We start from the raw sequence: 26,682 nt of genomic DNA on the forward strand, positions 1-26,682 counted from the left end.
AAAATAGTTACATCTCATTTAAAAATGTCATGTTAACATGTAAGGGTTTATTATTGTTTATGACTTTAAAATGATGTCATAGGAAGTATTTTTAAAATTTCTCAGTTTTACTTTCTAATATGATAAATGTTTATATATGTGTGTGTGTGTGTATATATATGTGTGTATGTGTGTGTGTATATACATGTATGTATATATAACCCACATAAGTGAAAGTTCTTTGGGGGTCCTCAATAACTTTGAAGACTGTAAAGGGATCCACATAGTTCTCCAATAGCTGACTTAGGGAACCGAGGGCAAGGCTGGACGCAGTTACTCGCACCCACTCCCTTTCCCTTCTTCCTTAGTCTATGAGCTAACCAGTAAATGACAGTCATAGTGGAAGTAGCATGAATCCAAGGTTGGAGGAAGCACCTGCATCTTCACGTGCAATGCAGCTGTGCATCCAAAATGCACAAAACAAACAGAGTACAGGGAAGATTGAGAGTCAGTGGCACATTTTAGAGGTAAGGACCAGAATGGCCAAGATGATGGGAAGTGCTCAACTTTCTCCTTTTTTTTTTTTTTTTTTTAATGAGACAGAGTCTCGCTCTGTCACCCAGGCTGGAGCACAGTGGTGTGATCTCTGCTTACTGCAGCCTCAGCCTCCCGGGTTCAAGTGATTCTCTTGCCTCAGCCTCTGCAGTAGCTGGGATTACAGGCACCCGCCACCATGCCCAGCTAATTTTTGTATTTTTAGTAGAGACGGGGTTTCACCATGTTGGCCAAACTGGTCTTGAACTCCTGACCTAGTGATCAACCCACCTCAGCCTCCCAAAGTGCTGGGATTACAGGCATGAGCCACTGCGCCCAGCCCCTCTCCTCTCTTTCATAAGGTTTCTGGAAGGTGTTGCTCCTGTAGGGGTACTGCAGTGGGAAGGCAGGCCAAACTACGCTTTTTAATACTGTGACACTCATGGATCAGAGACAAAATAGAAATGCTGTTCTGTCTGAAAATATTCCAAGGCTCAAAATCTTCCCCTAAGACAAAAATATCTAAGCCAACCTCACTATCATCCCCAATTCCTAAACCTAAGGTACCCAAGGAGTACAAAATAGATTCATAACTGTTTAATGGATGGAAACTTATTGTCACAGACTTCCAACTTCTTACCACCACAACCTCACACACTGTATACATTTTAGACAACTGCCCCTAATTGTTGCTGCAGGCCCGGAGAACTCAGAGTGATTTGATACTTATGTGAGTAAAGGAATTAGGTACTGATTTGAAAAAGAATTGCGTTCAGATTCTACCTTTGCCATTAACTACCTCTAGGACCTGGGAAAGTCTTCTTCAGGCCTCTGTTTGCCCATTTGTAAAATAAGACACGTGAATTTGATAATGTGTAAGACTCCCTCCTCTTCTGACATCCTATAGAATTTTTACATTCCAGCGGCCATGGGAGAGTTAACATATGCCTGGAAGAGCACTAATTAGTAATCAGATCAATTCTTTTAAAAACTGGAAAAGCTATAATGGGTATACGCATATAGTTTGTAAGGATAGTGGTTTCTTCAGATGAATCCATTCTCTACTTATACTTTATAAGAGATGGAAGAACAATAGACATACAGCCATGTAGCACTACAAAAAGTTTAGGAAGCACATGCTCAGCCACGCAGTCAGCCAACAAATATTTAGTGAGAACCTTGGATGTGCCCAGAACCATGCTGAGTACTGAGCAAACAACACTCATCAAAAATAGATACAGGCCCTGCCCTCAAGGTGGCCACAGTCTAACAGGAGAGACAGAGGTCAATCAAATGATCACACAGCCACATGTCTAATTCAAACCGACATAAATACTATGGAGGGGCAGGAGCAAGGTGCTCCGAGAAGATACACCCAGGGGGCCTGACCTAGACTGGGGAATGATGAACTCATTTGAGGAAGGAACATCTGAGCTGAGAGCTGAAGGATGAAGACAGGAGGAGAACAGGAAAGGAGAACTAAATGTGCAAAGGCCCTGTGATAGGAGAGAGAGGGGATAAATCACTGGGCATAGTGGCTGATGTATGTAAGCCCAGCCACTTGGAGGCTGAGGCAAGAGGATCACTTGAACCTAGGAGTTCAAAAACAGCCTGGGCAACATAGCAAGACCCTGTCTCTTTAAAAAAAAAAAAAAAAAAAAGAGAGAGAGAGAGAGAGAGCATGTGGATCATTTGAAAAAAAAGAAGAAGAAAGTCAATGAGGCTGGAGTGCAGAGGGAAGTAGAAAGTGGAGAGTGCCGCAAGTTGAAGCAGAAGAGATAGGCGGGGTCAGATGATAAAGGAAGTTATAGAAAACATTAAGAATATGAGTCCTTATTTGACCAAGAGAGGGAAAGTGGGAAGCCATGGAAGGGTTCAAGTAGCAACAGAGTCATGATCAGATTGGTGCTTGGAAATAATGACTTGCTACAACATGGAGAACGTCTAGAGAATGGATATTAGAACACCAACTTGGCATTTATTTTGGAGTCCAGGAGAGATAAGATAATGTTGGGGTGATGAGACCCAGCACCAGGCCATGGGGGCTACAAAGTCTGGTGGAGTCAAAGGAATGAGCAAAGACAAGTTAAGCGTGCATAAAGTGGGTCCAGGGGGCCAACGCTGGTACGGAGGCTGTGAAGGCCCCAAGTTTTGGGAGCCCACATTATTTATTGGTGATCGAACAAAGAAGCAGGTGGTGAGGACTTGGGGGTAAACAGTTGAGGGCAAGAGGATGTGGGGGTAGAAAGGTAGTGGTACATCAAGCATAGCTGTGACAGTTTAGCATTTTCTTTGACACATATAGAATATGCTGTGCTGCTCGAGATAATGGAGAGCATGTTTACGAGCCTGGGAGAGCAACCAAGTCTGTGCACATTCCAGAGGCTACGATGGATTTTATGCCCTAAGCCCTAGCCACGAGGGGTTTTATGTCCTGGGCTTAGATTTGTGGTGCAGCAGGGCAGCCTTCCACCCTTTGGCACAGAGCTTGGTGTTCCAAAGGCCACGAGCAGTTTGAGACCCTGGACCCTGGACATCTTCCAAGACTCTTTTATATTATGACAGACAAGCCAGTCCTGCCTCAACTCTTCTACCAACAGATAGTAACTTGAACTAGACAGTCATTGTTGGTGATGATGGAAATGGAGACAAATCAGTAGATTAGAGAAATGTTTATGAAGAAAAATCTGGAGGTTCTGGTGACAGATTGAACATAGATGGGCAAGGAAAAGGGAGGGACCAACAAATCATTTCTAGAGTTAATTGATAGTTCCATTTACTGAGCTAGGGTGCACTGGAGGAAGGTGAAAGCAGAGAGAGATGATTTTACTCTCAGATCCAGAATCAACTACATAAATTGGCAGGGGAGGGCAGTACAAAATAAAAATGTGGAACCTCCTGCTCAACAGTTATTGAGAATTTCAAGATGGTGATAGCAGAGCAAGGGGAGGACTCTTTTAGTCATGGGACCTTGTATGACTGCAGAAGTCACTTACCTACAGACCCAGCCCTGCTTGGATATGTTGGGTTGGAGGTGCCAGTCATCCAGTGGAGACTGGAGCAAACTAAAGCCCACCAGAGGGACTGTCCTGGAGCTAAAAGAATCCATTTTTGCCCACACTTAGGGGCCCACTGGTTATCCTAGGTAGTCGTAAAGATAGAGCAGAAATGGCTATGGTCCTCTGGGTGGCCAAGGTTCCAACACCTGGTGTCCTGGTCCCTGATAAGCCAAATTTCTCATATGAGAAGTTACAGAGCACAGTGTCCATCCCCTAAGGAAAATCCAAATTGCCTGATGTGGTGCCACAGTTGCACAAAGGGGAATTCCACATTGGCTGCCCAAAGATCAGCCCTCCCTCTCATCTGTGGTTTGCAGTGTCTGCCAGCCATGATCCTCGGAAGGGCACTTAATCCGGTTTGCGTAACCCTTGTTCCATTCCACCTAAGGGCCATCCCCAGCCCAGGCTCCTCCTAAACTTCTGGCCCACCAGGCCTTTATTCTGAAGTACCCCAGACACTATCAAAGCCAATGTCAAGACAGCCCAGAGGAATATGGTGCTCACAGACCCCTGGCCCCTTGCACCCCAAGCTGGCCACACTTTGGGTGTGTGATGGATATGGGGTCTGTTGCAGCACAACTTCCGAGGAAGCCTCTGTCCAAGGAGCTGAGGAAGGTTATTCAAGGGAATACTAGAAATTTCAAGCTGGCGAAGCTATTTTACACACTAAATGTCCTGGATAAGAAGAAATGAAACTTCCGTTATCAGCCTTAAAAAATAACTACTAATGGCAAGTAGGAGTCAAGCCCCGAGCTTCTTCATCAGGACAGTTGTATCCCCTCCCCAAGATGGCCACAATCTCACCTTCTCTGCCTGCATCATCAACCTGCCTGCTCTCTGCTGGCTGACCCTGTTGCCCAACAAGCTGTCTAAACTCAGAGTTCAGCAAGCCCAGATCCCTGAACCTTCCCTCTGCAGTTCCAGAGCCACCCTCACAGGGCTCCTAGCCCACTCCCAACTCTTGGGTTTGAGCTGTGGAATTGCAGTAAGGCATGGGGTAACTACACCAAGAAGGTTGCCATTTTGCTTAGCATGAGGGTAGCTGGGAGGCAGATTCCTCTTTTTTTTTTTTTTGAGATGGAGTCTCACTCTGTCACCACAGGCTAGAGTGCAGTTGTCGCAAGAGTCTCGGCGTCTACTCGTCGACCTCCATCTCGCAAACCTCCTGGGGTCAAGCGCTGATTCTCCTGGCCTCATCCTTCTGAGTAGCTGGGACTACAGGTGCTGCCACCACATCCTCTCTGAGTCATAATTTTTTTGTAATGTTTGTTTTTAATGTTGTTAATTGTGTATTGAGGTAGAGTACCGCGGGATTCATCATATTGTATATCCGATGGTCGAGATATGAGATCTCCTGTCCTTCGCTGAGATCCACCGCACCTCGGCCTCCCTAAGAAGTGCTGGGATTACAGGTGTGAGCCACCACGCCCAGCAAGGGAGCAGATTCTTTTTTTTTTTTTTTTTCAGTTGCAAGATTTAATAGAGTGAAAACAGAGCTCCCGTACAAAGGGAGAGGACCCAAAGAGGGTAGCCATTGTCCCTCCTGCTGTGCTCTCAGGCGATATATGATTGGCTATTTCTTTACCTCCTGTTTTTGCCTAATTAGCATTTTAGTGAGCTGTCTTTACTACCTGATTGGTCGGGTGTGAGCTAAGTTGCAAACCCCGTGTTTAATGGTGGATGTGGTCACCTTCCCAGCTAGGCTTAGGGATTCTCAGTTGGTCTAGGAAATCCAGCTAGTCCTGTCTCTCAGTCCCGCCTCTCAACAGGAAAACCCAAGTGCTATTGGGGAGGTTGGGCAATGACCGCTCTAATAGGAGGCAGATTCTTTATAAGATCTTGTGAACTGTAGAAAGCACTCTTCAAAATCTATTTGCATAAGCACACACACACACACACACACACACACACACACACACACACTCCAGCAGTTCTTGTCTGCCCAGATTCCTCTGCAGCTAAAGTGGTGAAACTTATGGGGTGGAGCTTCCTAAAAAGATTATCAAGGTCTCCTGGGTTGGTGTGCCTTTAAACCTTTGGACTTTACCACCTCCTATCTCTCCTATCTCCTCTCAACAAAGGTTAGGAGAACAAGAATACAGAAAAAACGGGCCCAGGATGACATCTGAGTGCTTGCTTTGGGCTTCTTGATGAGTGAGACAGAAAATAAAATAAAATCCCCTTTTTTTAAAGCCATGCTTACTCAGGTTTTCCTTCATTTGCAGCTAAATACAGAAATGAGAGAATATTTTGGAGTAGGGATGGAAGAAGAGAAGTATTCGCCTTCCCACAACCTTCTGATTTCCCAGTGTGTCCCCAACTGGAAAAATTCATTTAAAATCAGTGTAATAAGTTTGATTAGATGCCTGCTATGCATCTAGGCTTGAGGGCAAACCGGACTCAGCCTTTTGGCCTCAAGAAGCTCACAGTATGAGAGTGGCATTTGTGACCTCTTGAAATTCACAGAACTGAATTGTGCCCAGGTTGACACTCTGTCCATCCATAGGTGCCTGCCTTCTCACTTCCCTCTTTGCATGAGCGCCTTGTACCAAAATCCAAACCCAAATCTCCTCACATGTGAGTGTTGGCATTTATGTCTCAAACACGACCTATGGCTTTGGGACTTTTCCCTGTGGACCCCAGTGACTTTTCAGATGAACAGATATCTTCAAAAACTTGAGAAATAGAAGTCCTGTTTGTTGTTCTTGTTGCCTTGTCAATATGAGGGCATAGGGTCTTTACTCAAATGTTCATATCTATCTCTTGACAGCAATACTATGAGACATATTGATGGAGAAGCTGTTGTCTCCATATGTTAAATGAGGACGTGCATCAGGGAACTTGCCTATGGTTCTCTCCAACCACTTAAATTCTGAAACTTTGAAATGAGAGTGGACAGTAATTTCAAATCAATGGGTAAAGAATCAACTCTTCAGCAAATGGCTTGAGATAATTAGCTATACATTTCAGAACAAATAAAGAAGTCAGTTCCCGGCCGGGCACGGTGGCTCACACCTGTATTCCCAGCACTTTGGGAGGCCGAGCTGGGTGGATCACGAGGTCAGGAGATCGAGACCATCCTGGTTAACACGGTGAAACCCTGTCTCTACTAAAAATATATATATATAAAAATTAGCTGGGTGTGGTGGCGGGCGCCTGTAGTCCCAATACTCGGGAGACTGAGGCAGGAGAATGACTTGAACCCAGGAGGCGGAGCTTGCAGTGAGCCGAGAATGCGCCACTGCACTCCAGCCTGGTGACACAGCAAGACTCCGTCTCAAAAAAAAAAAAAAAAAAAAGTCAGATCCTAACCTCAACCCTATTTAATAAATTATAGATGAAAGAAAGGTACAAATGGCTTTTACACTCCCTTCTCCCTGACATTGTGTGTGTGTGTGTATTTGCACACACATCTCAAATAATAAGAAAATTGAAGGGAGGCTGCCTGCCTCCCTGAGTCACTCTCCTTCTCCTTCTGAGTGCTTACCTGTGCCCAGACCGCCTCCTTAGCCTCACACCCTCCAGGCTCACAGGGCACTCTTCTCTGCCCATCCCAAGTATAGCTGATCCTTCCACGGTCCAGACTCAGTGCTAGGTAGCAAGTATGCAAAGATTAATAAAACAATGCCCTGTTTCAGGGAGCTCAAAGCTGATTGGGCAAGGCATGATGTGTACACGAATGACAACCAAGGTAGGGTTGTAGGTTTCCTAGTAAGGTAAGCATAGTGCATGATGGGAAACAAAGGAAGGAGGGGTTCGCAGCCTCACCCAGAGTTCAGAACCCCTGGCCTGCCTGATGTCTATGCTGAGTCCACAACACCCAGCTCAGAGAGGGGGCTAGCCCTGCAGGCTAACACAGACACAGCCCAGAAAACCCAGGAGCTGAGGGGGAAGGAGAAAGGTGCAAGCAGGGGAAACCCAGGTCCTGGTCCCCTTCTTTCTGCTTCCTGGCAGCAGAACTCAGACAGAACTCTTGAGCCAGTGTAAGGCTGGCAGGACCAGTAACTTCTGAGTTAGCTCCATACTAGTTTCTAGAAGGCTCTTTCTCACTTCCTGATTCTTAGGTTTCTACATTGACACTCCCTGAAGAGTTGGGAAGAGACACCACAGTCCCCTGACCCTGATCCATAGGTCACCACAGCAGGGACATCCATAGGCTGGGCCTGGGCCCTCTCATCCCTCCCTCCCACTCACTCTATGCTGGCTGGGCCCCAAGTTGTTTGCGCCCATTGCGGTGAGTGACCTTCTCCAGTGGAGCAGACTCAGAACCTTCTGCCATTGGAGATGTCCCATTGCTGATGCAGGAAGAAGAGCCAGCAGAACACTGGGAAGGCCCTCCATCTGGGTCCATGGCTACCTAAGCTCAGTGCTGCCTGGCAGGCAGAGGGACAAGTGCTGTTGCCCTGTTGGGACAGATAAAAAACAGGCACAGGGAGGATGAGTGACTTGCCCTGAGTATAGAGTGACAGGGCCAAGGCAGAGCCCAGGCCTCCTGCACCTAGGCCAGTGTTCCTCCCAGTTACAGTCTAAACTGGAACGGCAGGCGAAGTCCCTGTGGAAGGGGAAGGTGAAGTCTCAAAGGATCCCCAGAGACTTTGCAGGTATCTGAAGAAGTCCTGATGTCACTGCTCTGGTCCTTCCCCAAGTAGAGCAATGCTCCACGCCGCAACCCAACTGGCTCCCTTACCTTGTACACACACACACACACACACAAATCCAAGACAACACTGCTAAGGCTTCTTGGGGAAGGGGAAGTAGGGATAGGTAAGAGGAAAGTAAGGGACCTCCTATCCAGCCTCCATGGAATCCTGACTTCTTTTCCCTGTTATTTCAACTTCTTCCTCCCCATCTTTTAAACTTTAGACTCCAGCCACAGAAGCTTACAACTAAAAGAAACTCTAAGGCCAATTTAATCCAAGGTTTCACTCTATGTGCTGGAGATGGCATAGAGTAGGGTGAGGGAACCAAATTCTCAGTTGGCACTGGTGTACCCTTGTACAGGTGATGTAACCTCTCTGTGCCTCAGTTTGCTTACTATAAAATAGAGATGGTAGGGGTCATGGTGAGCACTACCTGACTAGCATATAACAAGCTTTCGGCCAGTGCAAACTACTCTTACCCACTTCCCCCAAGTACAGTTGGGGTGGGGGACACCTGGGACAGCTGAAGAGGAGGAAACATGCGCCTGAGAATCCAAATGAAATCAGGGTAAAGGAGCCTGGAGCACATCCTGTGACCCTGCCTGTCCTGTAGGAAGCCAGTCTCTGGAAGGTAAAATGGAAGAGCTGCTTGGGAGCTTTGAGGATATTTAGCCCACCCCCTCATTTTTACTTGGGGAAACCTAAGGTGACTGTCTAAGTTAGCAAGGAGAAGTCTTGGGTATTCACCCCGGGTTGGGGGGACCCAATTATTTCTCAATCCCATTGTATTCTGGAATGGGCAATTTGTCCACGTCACTGTGACCTAGGAACACGCGAATGGGAACCCACAGGGCCTCTGCGCACAAAACAGCTGTTCTCCCCAGGAAATCAACTTTTTTTAATTGAGAAGCTAAAAAATTATTCTAAGAGAGGTAGCCCATCCTAAAAATAGCTGTGCAGAAGTTATTGTTCAACCAATCGTTTTTGCTTACGATGCTAAATTTGAAAACTAAGTTTATTAGAGAGGTTAGAGAAGGAGGAGCTCTAAGCAGAAAAAATCCTGTGCCGGGAAACCTGTGATTGTGGCTTTTTATGAATGAAGAGGCCTCCCTGAGCTTACAATATAAAAGGGGGACAGAGAGGTGAAGGTCTACACATCAGGGGCTTGCTCTTGCAAAACCAAACCACAAGACAGACTTGCAAAAGAAGGCATGCACAGCTCAGCACTGCTCTGTTGCCTGGTCCTCCTGACTGGGGTGAGGGCCAGCCCAGGCCAGGGCACCCATTCTGAGAACAGCTGCACCCGCTTCCCAGGCAACGTGCCTCACATGCTTCGAGACCTCCGAGATGCCTTCAGCAGAGTGAAGACTTTCTTTGTGAGTATGATTCCCTCCTGTGCTTTCTCTCTTCCTGGGACTGCCTGAACTAGGCATTCTCCTGGAGCTATAAGAAGAACCCTCCTCCTGTGCCTCCACTTCCATCCCCAACACCTATTTCCCCAAACTTAAATTCTTAAGAGAATCCTAGATCAAGCCATAGGTTTAGTGAGTTAAGCTAAGCCAGATGATATAGTAAATGTGCAGGAAAAGCTGCCTTAAAAAGTAAACGCATTCTTTCTCATGCTGAGAAACTTCTTATAAGATCCTGCTAGAGCTCTATACTTTATTGGCTAGGAGAAGTAAAGAAAGGTCTGATTTGAGGTGACGATGCTCCCCATGCCCTGTAACAGGGAAGCTTAAATTGCCTCTGCTTAGAGCCTTTCCAGACCTGAAAGACCAGTGGTTTGGGGAAGCACTCTACATAAGGGAAACCTGCATTAGAAGGAGCTTCTTATTCCCTGGGATCTTTCCAAGCTGAACTGGATGTCTACAGTGGGGAGAAGGAAAAGCAGAGAACAGGACATGAGAGGGGGCTCAAGGCACCAAAGGGTTGACATAGGTGTTCCTTAAAGCCGAATGTAGCTCTGCAGAAAGACCAGGACTGAGTCAAGTTTCTGCTTTCGCTTCAAAATCGGCCAGATTTTTTAAATAACTTGACTCTGAGGAGGAGGACCAGATTTAAGTGATGGTCCCATCACTGTTGAATCCTCTGTTTTTAAAACTCCCCTTTTGATATTTTGGGCCAGAGCCAATTTGATTTAAAAAAAAAACAAAAACAAACAAACAAACAAAAAAAAACTCGAAACGCAAGGGCATCAAAAAGACCGCATTTCAGTTATTTCCCCAAACCTCAAGTTCATTCTCCTTTTGTTCTTCATACAGCAAATGAAGGATCAGCTGGACAACATATTATTAAAGGAGTCCTTGCTGGAGGACTTTAAGGTGAGAGCAGGGGCAGGGTGCTGGGGGAGCGTGCAGCCTGATTAAGGGAAGGGAGGCTCTGCTTCCTGATTGCAGGAAATTGGGTCTGTTTCCTTCGCTTTGAAAAGGAGAAGTGGGAAGATCTTAACTCAGCACATCCAGCAGCCAGAGGGTTTACAAAAGGCTCAGTCCTTGGGGGGAGGTTTCTGGTGAAGGAGGATCGCTGGAACCAAGCTGTCCTCTCAAGCTATTTGCAGCAGCCCCTCCTCCCAGTCACCTCCACCAATCTCTCACTCACCTTTGGCTCCTGCCCTTAGGGTTACCTGGGTTGCCAAGCCTTGTCTGAGATGATCCAGTTTTACCTGGAGGAGGTGATGCCCCAAGCTGAGAACCACGACCCAGACATCAAGGAGCATGTGAACTCCCTGGGGGAGAATCTGAAGACCCTCAGGCTGAGGCTGCGGCGCTGTGTAAGTAGCAGAACAGTTCTTTCCCTTGCAGCTGCCCCCAAAATACCATCTCCTACAGACCGGCATCCAGAGACACTCACATCTAGAGACACAGTAAAGACACAGACTGGCAGAGCTAGCTGTAAATGTGGAAAGACTCCTGGAGTCAGATCTCTTGCTCATTTCTCTGAGCAGGCGTGGGGGGTGGCTGCTAGGCATTTACATGTGAAATTTGCAAACAGCTTTCCTGTTATTTGTGAGTCATTTGTGGGTTATTAACTACTCCCCTCTCTCTCTTCATGAAAGGAGCCCAGAGCTTCAGTCAGGCCTCCACCGCCTCTTTGTAACTAGATGCTGGGCTGGGAGCTAAGGTTTCCAAGCAGAGGAAACATCACTCACCTCTTTTAATCTCAACATTTGGAAAGCAAAGCTCTAAGAAGGGCCCAATTGACTGACAGGACTTCCCCTGGCATTTTAGAAGGGACAAGGGAACTATTCATCCCCGGGCTAGTGTCGATGAGTAATTCCTCTAAGTAATTTCTTTCTCCAACTGACATGATGCCCTCACTACTAATGGTTTCCCTTGTTCTCTCACCAATATTGGAAAAACAGTTGGTGTCTATTTGTAGGACAGGGCTATGTGAAGGGTTTGGTGCCAGTAGCTTCCCTCCTCAGATGCTTAGCAATGGTCCTCGGTGGCTGTGACTGATGGGGAGGGACAGGATAGAGAGGCAAAAAAGGACAGGCTGAAGAATGCCTCACTCAGCACTGCAGGAGATACTGTAGAGTTCCGGGGGAGGAAGGAATCCCAAGACCTGGGTTGTCATTCAAGCCTTGCGAACATCTCGGAGTGGGTCCTGGAGAAATACATTTTATCTCCCAGGGCCATGGTTCTTCTCTGACCCTTGGATAGTTAGTAAGGGTGAAGCAGGGCTCACTTCTCTCTGGGAACTGTGAGGCGAGGCATTTGGATAAATCTAGAACCCTCATGATGCCACCAGCTTGTCCCCCAAGTGCGATGGACATGGAGCTGGGAGCTAGGATCACCAACACTTTCTCTTTTCTTCCACAGCATCGATTTCTTCCCTGTGAAAACAAGAGCAAGGCTGTGGAGCAGGTGAAGAATGCCTTTAGTAAGGTGAGCTTGGATGGTGGCAGAGAGGGTCTGCAGAGCACAGCCCATGCCGACTCCCCAACCCCAAAGCGTGGAAGGTGGTGGGGACTCAGTAGGCCCCATCCTTCATTGGAAGGAGTGTGGGAACCTGACAGATGGTATGACCTGCTCAGCCAGTGAGGAGCTGCCGCCTTGATTGTATTTGTTTTCTGTTAAGTGTCTTTGGGGGTTTCTAAATGACTGCTCGCTGCCTTTGCAGGCTTGCGGGTTAGGCTGGCCAGCCAGCCTGTGAACACAGTGAGCTGTGTGCTGGGGAGAGTGACAAAGGAAACAGAAAGTACAGAAAGTAGCTTGTTGGGAATCTAGGCCGAACCCACACGTGCAGGAAGCTGGCACACAAATGGGCACATACAAATACACCTGGGGGTTCAGCCCAGACTCCCCAGAACTCAGAATGAGCAGGAAGCCGGATTCTCACTTAGCTGGAGCTGGTTCAAGCCCACTTTCCATCTGCCCCTTGCACCTGCCAAGGTGCCTGAGAATGTCAGCTCCCAAACCAAACAGGGTTTCACACTTCCAACTGTGCGTGAACTTTTTCAACCTGATTTCCCAGAAACCATGTGGCCTGTGTCCTCCTCGTGGGCTGGGGACAGACACTGCACAGAGTGCCAACATTAGGGGGTGTGAATTTCTCATAGTAGATCAGGGCGGCAGGGCAGGGCCTGCTCAATGTGTTGGTGGGAGAACGCAGACATTTAAAAGGCTCCCTCCTCTCCTTCTCTCATCATCTTGGTTTCAAAGTGCTTCCTCTAATGTCTTTTCATCACACTCTGCATAATCATCATGTGAATATGTGACCTTTAAAATTGTTGAAAAGGCATCATTTTGAAGACAGCGCTTTGCAAAATGAATGCTCCCCTTGCTAGGCAGTAGCCATACTTCAGGCCTGGAGGAGAAGGTCAATGCACTGCCTTTCCCAAGGCAGCTGGGCCTATCCTCTGGTTTACTTCCCAGCGTGAGGGAGAACAAGCAGCCTCTGCACTCAAGGTCATGCCCATCCATGAGCATGGGAAAGGGGAGCCTATTTAGTCCCCAGAAGGGATTTAACTGAATGTTTCTTATCTCTCTGCACAGCTCCAAGAGAAAGGCGTCTACAAAGCCATGAGTGAGTTTGACATCTTCATCAACTACATAGAAGCCTACATGACAATGAAGATGCAAAACTGAGACATCAGGGTGGCGACTCTATAGACTCTAGGACATAAATTAGAGGTCTCCAAAATCAGATCCGGGGTTCTGGGATACCTGACCCAGCCCCTTGGGAAACCTTATTGTACCTCTTTCACAGAATATTTATTACCTCTGATACCTCAACCCCCATTTCTATTTATTTACTGAGCTTCTCTGTGAACGACTTAGAAAGAAGCCCAATATTATAATTTTTTTCAATATTTATTATTTTCACCTGTTTTTAAGCTGTTTCCATAGGGTGACACACTATGGTATTTGAGTGTTTTAAGATAAATTATAAGTTATATAAGGGAGAAAAAAAAAAAAAAACCTTCCTTGGGAAGCCAACAGAAGCTTCCATTCCAAGCCTGACCACGCTTTCTAGCTGTTGAGCTGTTTTCCCTGACCTCCCTCTAATTTCTCTTGTCTGTGGGCTTGGGGCTTCCTAACTGCTGCACATACTCTTAGGAAGGGAAACCAGGGAGCCCCTTTGATGATTAATTCACCTTCCAGTGGCTCAGAGGGATTCCCCTAACCTCATTCGCCAACCACTTCATTCTTGAAAGCTGTGGCCAGCTTGTTATTTATAACAACCTAAATTTGGTTCTAGGCCGGGCACGGTGGCGTACGCCTGTAATCCCAGCACTTTGGGAGGCCAAGGCGGGTGGATCACTTAAGGTCAGGAGTTCCTAACCAGCCTGGCCAACATGGTGAAACCCCATCTCTACTAAAAATACAAAAATTGGCCGGGCGTGGTGGCGCACACTTGTAATCCCAGCTACTCGGGAGGCTGAGGCAGGAGAATTGCTTGAACCCAGGAGGCGGAGGTTGCAGTGAGCTGATACCATGCCACTGTACTCCAGCCTGGGTGACAGAGCAAGACTCTGCCTCAAAAAAATAAAAATAAAAATAAATTTGGTTCTAATAGAACTCAGTTTTAACTAGAATTGATTCAATTCCTCTGGGAATGTTACATTGTTTGTCTGTCTTCTTGGCAGATTTTTATTTTGAATAAATAAATGTATCTTGTTCACATTGTGTGCTGGTGTCTGTTGACTCTTGTCTGACTAAAATTGTTCTCTCGAAGCTCCCAAGACAAAAGAGAATGGGTGAATGAATTCTACATTTCAGGGAAAGGAAGCCAGCTACCCCCTCCCAGGAGAGAGGGAAGGCTCCAAACCCGATCAGAGAAAAAGCTATTCTCACTGCAAAAGCCAACAGCAAAGACCCTATGGTCTTCCCACAACTCAATCCTTCAAAGATTTGCTCCTAAATCCTTAAAGATCATGCTGATTTTCAAGGCTAAGGAGTAGATTCTAGAGGTACCAAAATTAGAAAGGAAAACAGGGGAAGTTTTTTGGGGTTTGTTTTGTTTTGTTTTGCCTTTTGAGATGGAGTCTCTCCCTGTCTCCCAGGCTGGAATGCAATGGCATGATCTCGGCTCACTGCAACCTCTGCCTCCCAGGTTCAAGCGATTCTCCTACCTCAGCCTCCCGAGTAGCTGGATCTACAGGCTCATGCCACCATGCCTGACTAATTTTTTGTATTTTTAGTAAAAACGGGATTTCACCATGTTGGCCAGGCTAGTTATGAACTCCTGACCTCAAGTGATCCACCCGCCTCAGCCTCCCAAAGTGTCGGGATTACAGGTGTGAGCCACCACCCCCGGCCAGGGGAAGTTTTTAGGGTGAATACGAATTGTCTGGGTTATCCTGAGGATTAAGATAATGAGCTCACAGGGCTTCTGTCACTAGCAGATGGTCGCAGTGCATACAGTTGGTTGTTATTGGTCATCACAACCAAAAACTCCCGCCAAATCCTCTTTGAGCTGAGATCAGAGGCAACAGGGCTGGACCCAACAGAGTTGAAAATAAGCAAATTAGCCCACTTGAGAGGATAGCCAAGGACATCAGCTGCTGCTCTTTCTGCCCCTTCTCTGAGCCACCAGACAAATGTGAGACTGGCTTCTGACTGCGGTCTGCTGGGAGGAGCACGGCGGCTGGGGAAGCCCTACTCAAAGCCCCGTGACTTAGAGGAGAGAGGAGGAAAAAAACGAGCTGAGTAAACACTAATCCACCTCACGCTCTGCCTGGGCAGCCCTGGTCTGGGGAAGGCTGGGAGCGGACAGGCTGTGGTCAGTTTTTCAGTAAGACCTGACTCACTTTGGTTAAAGTAACCATAGGAAGGAAGTGGGAAACATCAAAGCGAAAATTCTGAGATGAAAGGGTAGGAGTAAGAATGGAGGTTAGCAGAAGATAAGGAGTGGGGCCAGAAGCTATCTACTCTGAGGCTGTCCATACTGAACTGAAGAAGACATCCTGAGTCTGTGAAAGGAAAATCTTGGGTCCTCAAAATCACTAGGCTAAAGGGAAAAGTCAAGCTGGGAACTACTGAGGGCAAACCTGCCTTCCATTCTATTCAAAGCCATCCCTCTGTTCACTGAGATAGATGCATATCTGATAGCCTCCTTTGGAAAAGAATGCAACCATTTGTCTCTCACCTACCTGTGACCTGGAAGCCCCTTCCCTGTTTTGAGTTGTCCCCATCTTTCTGGATGGAACCAATGCACTTCTTACATATATTGATTGATGTCTTGGACGGAACCAATGCACTTCTTACATATATTGATTGATGTCTCCTGTCTCCCTAAAATGTATAAAACCAAACTGTGCCCCAACCACCTTGGGCACATGTCATCAGAACTTCCTGAGGCTGTGTCACGGGCACGTGTCCTCAACCTTGGCAAAATAAATTTTCTAAATTAACTGAGACCTGTCTCAAATTTTCAGGGTTCACAAGTCCCCTGGTCTGGAAAGCTTAAGCAGTTAGCCTTCCAGGCAATGCATACTGACTTTAGTTTGAGGCTGGCATTTCATTTGAGGGAAGTGGGCATCTGAAACAAAAAGAAACTCACCTGAAAAAAAGCTGTACAGCTGATAAGATGTTAATGATAGCTACAATTTATTAGGCAACTACAGTTTATTAAGCTAGTCACTTATTTTAAGCCATCTGGTAGTATTATGTAGCAATTACATGGCATATTGCTGTTTTCTCTAAGAGGAAGCTGATACTAAGTCATTTTTTTCTGTTACATTTGCTCTATTGGGATTTAATAATCTAACATTCTGTAGATCATATTTGACAGTCAAGGCTTCTGAACAACCATATTAACTCAGCTCTTTAAATCATGAGTTGACCACAGGTTAACCTGGGAGAAAACAGGCTCTGCACTTCCAATTTATCATCTGTTTGTGTGTATAATTGTTCCTGTATACCTGATATTTATGTTAATGGCAATATGAACATTTACTAAAGTCATTTGCTGGCTACTTTGCTAAGTATTTGATATATATTAGCTCATTAATTATCATGTAAGACTATGAGGCACTCTTAATATCTCCATATTTTCAGGCCGGGCGCGGTGGCTCAAGCCTGTAATCCCAGCACTTTGGGAGGCCGAGACGGGCGGATCACGAGGTCAGGAGATCGAAACCATCCTGGCTAATACGGTGAAACCCCGTCTCTACTAAAAAATACAAAAAACCAGCCGGGCGACGAGGCGGGCGCCTGTAGTCCCAGCTACTCCGGAGGCTGAGAAAGGAGAATGGCGTGAACCCGGAAGGCGGAGCTTGCAGTGAGCTGAGAGCCGGCCACTGCACTCCAGCCGGGGTGGCAGAGCAAGACTCTGTCTCAAAAAAAAAAAAAAAAAAAAATCTCCATATTTTCATGTAGTGAAAATGAGACCCACTTTGGTCATCCAGCTGTTAAATGACAGTCCATGGTCTTAATGATTATCCTACACTCCTAAAGTCATTTTCACAGGTAAATTACTGCATTATTCTTCTTTTCTAATATAATTCTGTTTGTATCATGAAACACTGAGATGCAGGTTTTATAGTATGTTGTGTATCCCCTTTTGTTTGTCTCAAGATGTTTTTAAATTTCTTTTTAAATTTCTTCTTTGACTCACTAGCTGTTTGGGAGCATGAGAAATGTCAATCTGGCTTAGACACATGGGAAACATGGAGAATGGAGAACTGTGTATAGAATAAAATACTTTTCTCTTTGTATTAATTATCTATTGCTGTCTTCAAAATCTAGCAGCTTAAAACAACACTCATTTGTTATCTCAGCTTCTGTAGGTCAGGAGTCTGGGAGTGACAGCTAGGAATTCCATCTCAGGATTCCAATGAGGCTTTGTCAGAAGGACAGCCAGGGCTGCAGTCACCTGGTGGCCTGACTGGGCTAGCGGATTCATGAGTTAACATGGCACACTCATAGGGCTGTTGGCAGGTGGCCTTTGTTCCTCTTCATAGGGCTTCTTGAGTATCCTCACAACATGGCAGCTGTCCTACCCAGAGCCAATGATGCAAGAGAGAATGAGGAGAAAGTCGCAATATATTTTATGACCTAATTCCAGAAATCTCACACCACCACTTCTGCTATATTCTATTTGTTAGAAGTGCACCGGTAAGTCTAGCCCACATTCAAGGGAAAAGGAATAAGATTCTGCCTTTTGAAGGGAGGAGTGTCCAAGAATTTGTGCACCTATTTTAAAACAATCACAACCTTCTAAGAATCTAGAAGAAATAGTTTTGTGCTCTTGAGCTGGTAGGGAAAAGGGGAGGAATTGGGTGGGCCTCAGTGTGCCTGGATAGGCCATCATCATGCACACTCCCACCCTCAGTCCTCTCTCATAGGCTCACTCTGATAGATTTATTTCTCTAAGGTTTAGTTTCTCATCTGGAAAACTAGCAAAATGTCTTCCCAGGTGCTATGGCCTGAATGTTTGTGTCTCACCAAAATTCATATTTTAAAGCCCTTTCCCCCAGTGTGATGGTACTTGAAGGGGGGAACTTTTGGAGGTGAGTAGGATTAGATGGGGTCATAAGGATGGGACCCTCAGGATGAGATTAGTGCCCTAGAGAGCTTGCTGTCTTCCCCCCACTACCCCCAAGTGCGCTCAAAGAAGAGGTCATGTGAGCACACAGTGAGATGACGGCCACCTCCAAGCCAAGAGAAGAGGACTCAGAATGAAACTTGCCTTGCCAGCACCTTGATTTTGGACTCCCTAGCCTCCAGAACAGTGAGAAAACAAGCTTCTGTTGTTTAAGCCACCCAGTCTGTGGTATTTTGCTGTGGCAACCTGAGCTGACTAATATACCAGGTTTGCTATAACTGCCAAATGAAATCTCAGGTATGAAAGTACGTATGTGTTTTGAACAGGGAGCACAGAGATGAGGTTTTGATGGGATTTGTTTTTCAACAAGCCTTTATTCTCTAAGAAAAGCAACCATCTCCTCTCTTCCATGTCTACTCTGTGCCCTTACACCTGAGTCTGAAAAATAGTGGAGAATGAGAATCTCTGTTTGTGATCCTGGCTTTGGAGGTAAGGAAGGCAGAAGCAGTGAGAAGTTCCTGCAATCTGTGATGACAATGTGGTTACCTATGGAGCCACTGACAGAAATTACAGAAGAAGCAAATAGGTTCTTCCACCCTGGGAGTGAAGCACAAGGCAGAAGGAAGGGGAAGAGATCAGAGATGAAAAGAAAGAAGAGGCCAGGTGCCATGGCTCACACCTGTAATCCCAGCACTTTGGGAGGCCGAGGCAGGTGGATCACCTGAGTTCAGGAGTTCAAGACTAGTCTGGCCAACATGGTGAAAACCCCATCTCTACTAAAAATACAGAAAAAAAAAAAAAGTTGGGCGCAGGCCTGTAGTCCCAGCTACTTAGGAGGCTGAGACAGGAGAATCACTAGAACCTGGGAGGTGGAGATTGCAGTGAGGCAAGATTGTGCCATTGCACTCCAGCCTGGGCAACAAGAAAAGAAAAGTCAAGAAAAAGTCAAGAAAAGAAAAGATAAAAGAAAAGAAAAGAAAAAAGAAAGAAAGAAAGAAAGAGAGAGAGAGAGAGAGAGAGAGGGAGGGAGGGAGGGAGGGAAGGAAGGAAGGAAGGAAGGAAGGAAGGAAGGAAGGAAGGAAGGAAAGGGAAGGGAAGGAAAGAAAAGAAAGAAAAGAAAAGAGAAGAAAAGAAAAGAAAAAGGCAAGTTAGTACAGTGGCAAATATTGCCCATTCTGTGACATGTGTCCCTCTCAAAACACTTATATGAGTAGTTTTAACTGTGGAATGCGGGAACCAGCTTTAGTCCTGGGGCGATTTAGGGAAAACCAGACATAACACTCCAAGGAAATGGGAACTGAATTGTAAGAACATAAACCTAGAATTTTAAATGATGGGAAGATCTTTCAACTTTCATATGCGACGGAACTGGCTACAGAATGAACCAGTCAATTGCATATCTCTGAGGGACTAGTGGGTCCCAGGTGACACATGGGTTCCATTATTCAATTCCCCTTCTAGGCACTAACTCACTTGGTGACTTCAAAGATTTTATTTAACTTGCCTGGGACTCAGTTTCATCAATCATAAATAAGAAAATAAGTCTGAATCAATGGTTTACCTTGGGGAAAACCATTCACCCTTGTGGCCACTACAGTGGAGCCAATCGCCCCTGGGGCCACAAGAGTGACAGCACTCAGAGCAGGGGATGAGTAGTCTGAGCAATTTCCAAAATTTGAAAAAGCCTCATGGAAATTGTGCATTCAGCAATACCTCCTCTCATAGGTCTGCACAAGCTCATTAAAAAGCACTTCTCCCTGTCTGGATGGAGTCATCCACTTTGTGTGGAAAGACAGGTTGCCCCATGCCAATCAGAGTTCTATTTGGCAGTTATCTATTACATCTTTTTTTTTTTTTTTTTTCAAAGGAGTCTTGCTCTGTCGCTCAGGCTGGAATGTGCAGTGGCACGATCTCGGCTCACTGCAACCTCTGCCTCCCAGGTTCAAGTAATTCTCATGCCTCAGCCTCCCAAGTAGCTGAGATTACAGGTGCCCACCACTACGCTTGGCTAATTTTTGTATTTTTAGTAGAGATGGGGTTTCACTATGTTGGCCAGGCTGGTCTTGAACTCCTGACCTCCAGAGATCCACCTGCCTCAGCCTACCAAAGTGCTAGGATTACAGGTATGAGCACCATGCTCAGCCCATCTTATTATATCTTTGATTAAGGCAATCAAAGATATAATTCCAAAGAAAATGGAATTATTTCTTTAAAAGTTTTTAAGCAGTCAAAACATTTTAAAATAGAGAGTCTCTGGAGAAATTTAATAGCAGCAGTCCTTAAATTAAAAGCTTCAAAACCACTAAAGTAGATGACTTCTTAATTCTGTTCAAGCCTATAGTTCCTCATTCCAGCCACCGACTCCTCCAGTCCACCAGGCCTATTCCCACTGGACCCTCCTCCAGGACTCATTCCTATGTCTACAGCATCTGCACTCCTAATTTTCCAGGCAGTTCTCACTTGTCTGTGTATCATCAACAGCTCCCTTCCCCAGCAGAATTGAGCTACCATTGAGCCTTTAGCTTCCAGAGGCCTCCTTGGCATCCTGGCTGGAGAAGACAAGGGGGACATAAAAGACCTAAGGAAAGTGACATAGCATACCTCTGACTCTACAGCACAGGGTGCTATGCACAGCCTCTGGAGTCTAAGCCTAGGCTGCCACTTACTTCTCAGCTACATGACCTTGAGACATTCCATAGCTTGGTATTCTCCTCTGTAACATGGAGAGAATAATTACTCTTTCAAGGTGTCATTGTTAGAAAAAATAAGGGCATGAATACATAAAAATCTCCTGGCACAGAGTAAATACTTAATAACAGCAGCTCTGTCGTAGACATTTGGGAAAATGCTTCCATCCAACCAGATGGAACAATAGGTACCAACACCATAGAAGATAGCCGGACATGCCTTGCACTTGTACGAATCATAGACCTGGGCTTTTCCTTACAATGCCTTCTGCCTCCCTACCCACTATTTCTGGGCAGAAAGAGTAAAAGGTTCGTCCCTGCACTTGGAAGGGAAAGAAAGGAAGCAACAGTTTTTGAGTGCCTACTTTCAATTTCTTGAAGGTGACCTCAGAAATTCTTGGCTTGGTGAAGTAAAAAAATACATGTTATGAATTATAGCCCCTAGAGTTCTATAAATCCAGTGAACAGCTTAACATACATGCCTAACTGCCATTTAGAACAATAATAGCTACACATATTATTAAGTATGGATTAGAGTAAACATGTAGAAAGCGTATTTGATTACAGCACTGGACTTTGCTCAAATATGCTCATTCTCCATCATTGCTGCTGATCTGCTAGTAATGTGAAATATGATAATTCAGGCAACTATTCTGCTTCTCCCTTACTATTATTCAAGAAAAAAGTATTTTCCAAGATCATGAAGCCATTACATAACAGAACTCATTGTGTGTCCAGTACACAACCTGGAATCTTATGCCTTTTTAAAGAAGTCTTCCTGCATTACTTAGGGAAGTGGGGTGTTATTTCCGCAAACCGACCCCATTATACACTCTTCACCAAGGCTGCATTAGTAACGTTGGTCAGTATGTGGCATTAAGTAACTAATTGAATCTCCCTACATAATAATCTCCACATTCATGTCTGATGATCGTGACACCCCAATCAAAGCAGAAGTAGACTGCTTCTCCATAATCTGCAAAGATGGAGTCATCCACTTTGTGTGGAAAGACAGGTTGCCTCATGCCAATCAGAGTTCTATTTGGCAGTCATCTATTACATCTTTTCTCTTTTCTTTTCCTTTTCTTTTTTTTTTTTTTTTTTTGGAAAGGAGTCTCCAAACCTCTGGCTTGGAGGCAAGCCAAGCCAGAGGTTTTACAAGATACACCCTTATTCCCTCCAACCTATTATGCTCTAGGTACTATGCTGGGTGTCGAAGAAAAAGCAGTGAATAAGACAGACATAATCCTTGCCCTCATGGATTTCTTTTAATTTTTAAAATAGAGATGGGGATCTTACTATGTTGCCCAGGCTGGATTCGAACTCCTGGGTGCAAGTGATCCTCCTGCCTCAACCTCCCACCAATCCTGGCTCCAGCTATATGAATTTAATAGCTAGATGAGGAAACAGATATTATAAAGTTAACGATATAATTTTATTATAATCGTGATTATTTCTATTAATTAGAAGTGTGAGATTTAAGAAAGCAACTAACCTAGACTCAGGGCTATGGGATGCTTTCATGAGATGGTAACATTCAACCGGACATGAAGGATGAGCAGGAGCTGGCCCAGTAAAGAGAGAGGTGGTAAGAAGCAGAGCATTTTGCAGATTTAAAGACCACTTGGAACAGCAAAGAATGGGGGAGAAGGGGTTTACCTCTGGAGCAAAGGTAGATTTGTACCAATTCGCGACCCAGCTGGACCCTGGGCTCTCTTCACAGCCCTCTGACTTTTCCATCCCATCTCATGTTCTGAGGCCCTGAGGCAAGAAGAAACTTAAACTGTTTGAGAAACTAAAAGATGAATCACAGAAAGTAAGTTACGTTATATGTGACAGGGAGAGATTTAAGATGAGCTTGAAGAAGCGGGCATGGGTCTGATCATTCAGAGATGGTAGACTATGGTCAAAAATTTAGACTCTAAGAGCAAAGGGAAGCCATTGAAGGCTACTAACCAGAGAGGATAATATATACCTTCTGTATGAGACCATTTAGGAGCCATCTGCTTCCAGTCCAGACAGGAAGAAATTGTGGTCTGGACTAAGGTGGTAATAAACAGGAATTGAGAAGAGCGCAAGGTTTCAAATAGTCTGCAATTATTTAGGTCAGAATGGTGAGAGTGAGTGACGGCCAAGATGAACCCTCATCTCTGGTCTGAGCAGTTGGGCAGAGAAGCAGCAGGTTTGAAGGGGAAGATGATCTGGTCTACACTGGCCCTGCTGAGTTGGAGGTGCCTCTGAGACTTTAAGTGAAAATATACACTTGGTCAGATGGACATCAATATCGAGTCTGGAGATCATTATGTGGGGGTCATTGATACAAAGATGATGAGTAAAATCTTGGGAGTGGATAAGATCACCAAGGGAAAAGAGTGCAGAATGGAAGAGAAGAGAGCCCAGAACCAGCTCTGAAGAACCCAGATATTCATAAGCCAGAGCAGGAGAAACTGTCAAAGGAACTCATTAAAGAGTGGCCTGAGCAATAAAAAGAAACACCAGAAGAGAGTGGCATCCCTGAGGACAAGGAAAGAAACCATTTCAAGAAAGAGAATGGTCAGCTGGATCAAATGCTATTCAAAAGGTCAAGTAAAATCAAGACAAAAGAGCCCCTACTGCATGGAGCATATGAAGGTGCTGTTGACTTTATCAAAAGAGCTGTAGGGATGTACAGCTGTAGGGATATAGAGTGGTAGGGATGGAAGATGGATAGTTGCACATGAAATAGGAGGTGAAAAAATTGCTGACACCTGCAATACAAGCACAGTGGCTCATGCCTACAATCCCAGCATTTTGGGAGGCCAAGGCAGGCAGATCATCTGAGGTCAGGAGTTCAAGACCAGGCCGGTCAACATGGTGAAACCCCATCTCTACTAAAAATACAAAATTTAGTCAGGCGTGGTAATGCACGCCTGTAATCCCAGCTACTCGGGAGGCTGAGGTGGGAGAATTGCTTGAAACAGGGAGGCAGAGGTTGCAGTGAGCCAAGATCGTGCCTTTGTGCTTCAGCCTGGGTGAGAGAGCAATAATTATCAAATAATAATAATAGTATGACAAGCGTTGACAACTATTTCAAGACATTGGGCGAGGAGAGGAGAAGAAGAAGTTGAAGTCAGAAGAGTGAGATGGGAGAACTGATGAAGTCAGGTTACTCAGAAAGCAGGACGGGGTGGGATGCAGGCAGAGGAAAGAACTATCTTTGAAATGAAGAGGGCACCTCCTCTGAATAATAACAGGAAGAAAGTAGAGACGGTGGGTACAGAAGTAGGTTGGTTTGAAGAATCGTTGGCAGGAAGTTGAGGTTAATTTCATCAGATGACTTATATTTACTCTTAAGAGAATGAATAAGGAGGAGAGAACGCAGGGGGGCAGTTTGAGAAGAGAAAGGTTTGAAATGATGTTTGCAGAGATACGGAAGACAAACGACTCTAGAGAAATGTAGTAGATTCCCAGGCAATGTTGAGCCCAGTTGAGGTAGGTGATCGTGAATTAAAGTGGTCTGCCAGACTGTATCATTTTTCTCAGGATTCTTTTGGCAGCCTGGGGAGCAACACATAGAAGGCAGAATTGCTTTGCCCTGTGAGTATAACAAAAAGACAAGGAGGAGGAGTTGAGAGTACAAGCATACCTCATTTTATTGCACTTCACTTTATTATGCTTTGTAGATAATGCAGGGTTTTTTCATAAATTGAAGGTTTGTGGCAACCCATGACAAGCAAGTCTATCGACACTATTTTTCCAACAGCACGTGCTCAGTTTGTGTCTCTGCGTCACATTTGGGTAATTCTCAGAATATTCCAAAGTTTTCATGATTATTCAGTCTGTTGTGGTGTCCTGTGATCAGTGATCTTTGATGCTAATATTGTAGTTGTTTGGGGACACCACAAACTGTGTCCACATAAAACCAAGAACTTAACTGATCAATGTCGTGTGTATTCTTTTTTCTTGTACAAAATATAAAATGCTTTAATTTCATCCTATAAATTGCTATCACTTATATTGTAATTTTTATCTCTTAAAGCAATATCTAGAACCATATGCTACATCTTAAATTATTTCAAAGTTACCAGTTTGCTCAAATCTCTCTACAGTTAAGATTATGGCTTGTTCTATAATGAGCAGAAAATAGGTTCCATTGAAATTAGTTTGAGAATTATTTGTGCATGAATTTTTGCCTTCAAAGTCAGGCAAATATTTTCCTTGCTCTGATTTTCTTATGTTGTATTGAACTGTCACTTTTGTTCATATGTCACATGCAGTTTCACTCAATTTAAATAGTCAATTTTGTCTAAAATTAAAACAAAATTTTAAAAGTGAATCTATTTTGGCTTTGTAACCTTTTAATAACATTATTGATATAAGTGATACACAAAAGCTTTATGGTAGCAAATATAAAATTAATCTTACTTTTCACCAACAACTACAATTCACTCTTCATTTAAGGATCTTCTAATGTTTCACTTATACATCTTCTGTCTTGTCTAGACTAAGGCTAATTGCTTTAGTAGCATTATTTTAGGGGAAAAGAGAATTGTTCATTTCCCTCCATGGGGTTTAGACAAGTAATTTCACATTTCATTTATGTTGTGTGTGCTCTGACTGCTCCACCAACTGCCTGCTCCTCCATCACTCTCCTTCTCCTAGGACTTCTCTATTACTTGAGACGTAACAACACTGAAATTAGGCCAATTAATAACCCTACAATGGTCCCTAAGTGTTCAAGGAGAAGGAAGACTCACACATCTCTCACTTTAAATTAAAAGCTAGAAATGGTTAAGCTTAGTGAGGAAGGCATGTTGAAAGCTGAGACAGGCCAAAAGCTAGGGCTTTCATACCAAACAGCCAAGCTGTAAATGTGAAGGAAAAGTTTCTGAAGGAAATTTAAAGTGCTACTCTACTGAATACACAGATGATAAGTCAGTGAAACAGCCTTATTGCTGATACGGAGAAAGTTTGAGGGGTCTGGATAGATCAAATCCACCACAATACTCCCTTAAGTCAAAGCATAATCCAGAGTAAGGCCCTCACTCTCTTCAATTCAAGGTCCTTGCTCTGGATTAGAAGAAACTGCAGAAGAAAAGTTGGAAGCTATGTGTAGTTGGTTCACGAGGTTTAAGGAAAAAGAGCCATCTTCTTAACGTAAAAGTACAAAGTGAAACAGCAAGTGCTAACATAGAAGCTGCAGCAAGTTAACCAGAAGATCTAGCTAAGATCATGGATAAAAGTGGCTACATTACAGAATAGATTTTCAATGTAGATAAAACATTCTTATATTGGAAGAAAATGTCATCTAGGGCTTTCATAGCTAGAAAGAAGTCAATGCCTAACTTCAAAGTTTCTAAGGACAGGCTTACTATCTTGTTAGGGGCTAATGCAGCTGGTGACTTTAAGTTGAAACCAAGGTCCTTTTTTTTTTTTTGAGACGGAGTCTCCTCTGTCACCAAACTGGAGTGCAGTGGCATGAACTTGGCTCACTACAACCTCCACCTCCCAGGTTCAAGTGATTCTCTTGCCTCAGCCTCTCGAGTAGCTGGGACTACAGGCATGCACGACCATGCCCAGCTAATTTTTGTATTTTTAGTAGAGATGGGGTTTCATCATGTTGGCCAGGATGGTCTTGAGCTCTTGACCTCGTGATCTGCCCACCTCGAGGGCATTTACCATTCTAAAATTCCTAGGACCCTTAATAATTATACGAATTCGGCCGGGCGCGGCGGTGGCTCAAGCTGTAATTCCAGCACTTGGAGGCCGAGACCGGCCGCGGATCCACAAGGTCGGAGATCGAGACCATCT

General features: G+C 44.9%; 1 protein-coding gene across 1 annotated transcript; it reads left to right on the forward strand.

Annotated features, from left to right (window-relative positions):
- The first annotated feature begins 9,368 nt into the window (after positions 1 to 9,368).
- IL10 (interleukin 10) lies at positions 9,369 to 14,338 on the forward strand. The gene is made up of 5 exons (XM_017880835.1): positions 9,369 to 9,588; positions 10,474 to 10,533; positions 10,830 to 10,982; positions 12,034 to 12,099; positions 13,210 to 14,338. Exons 1-5 carry the CDS (start codon positions 9,424 to 9,426, stop codon positions 13,300 to 13,302), a joined length of 537 nt encoding a protein of 178 aa, XP_017736324.1. The 5' UTR covers positions 9,369 to 9,423; the 3' UTR covers positions 13,303 to 14,338.
- Positions 14,339 to 26,682: the final 12,344 nt, after the last annotated feature.

This window comes from Rhinopithecus bieti, unplaced genomic scaffold (assembly GCF_001698545.2).
Source record: "Rhinopithecus bieti isolate Rb0 unplaced genomic scaffold, ASM169854v2 scaffold_12049, whole genome shotgun sequence".
Taxonomy (NCBI): domain Eukaryota; kingdom Metazoa; phylum Chordata; class Mammalia; order Primates; family Cercopithecidae; genus Rhinopithecus; species Rhinopithecus bieti.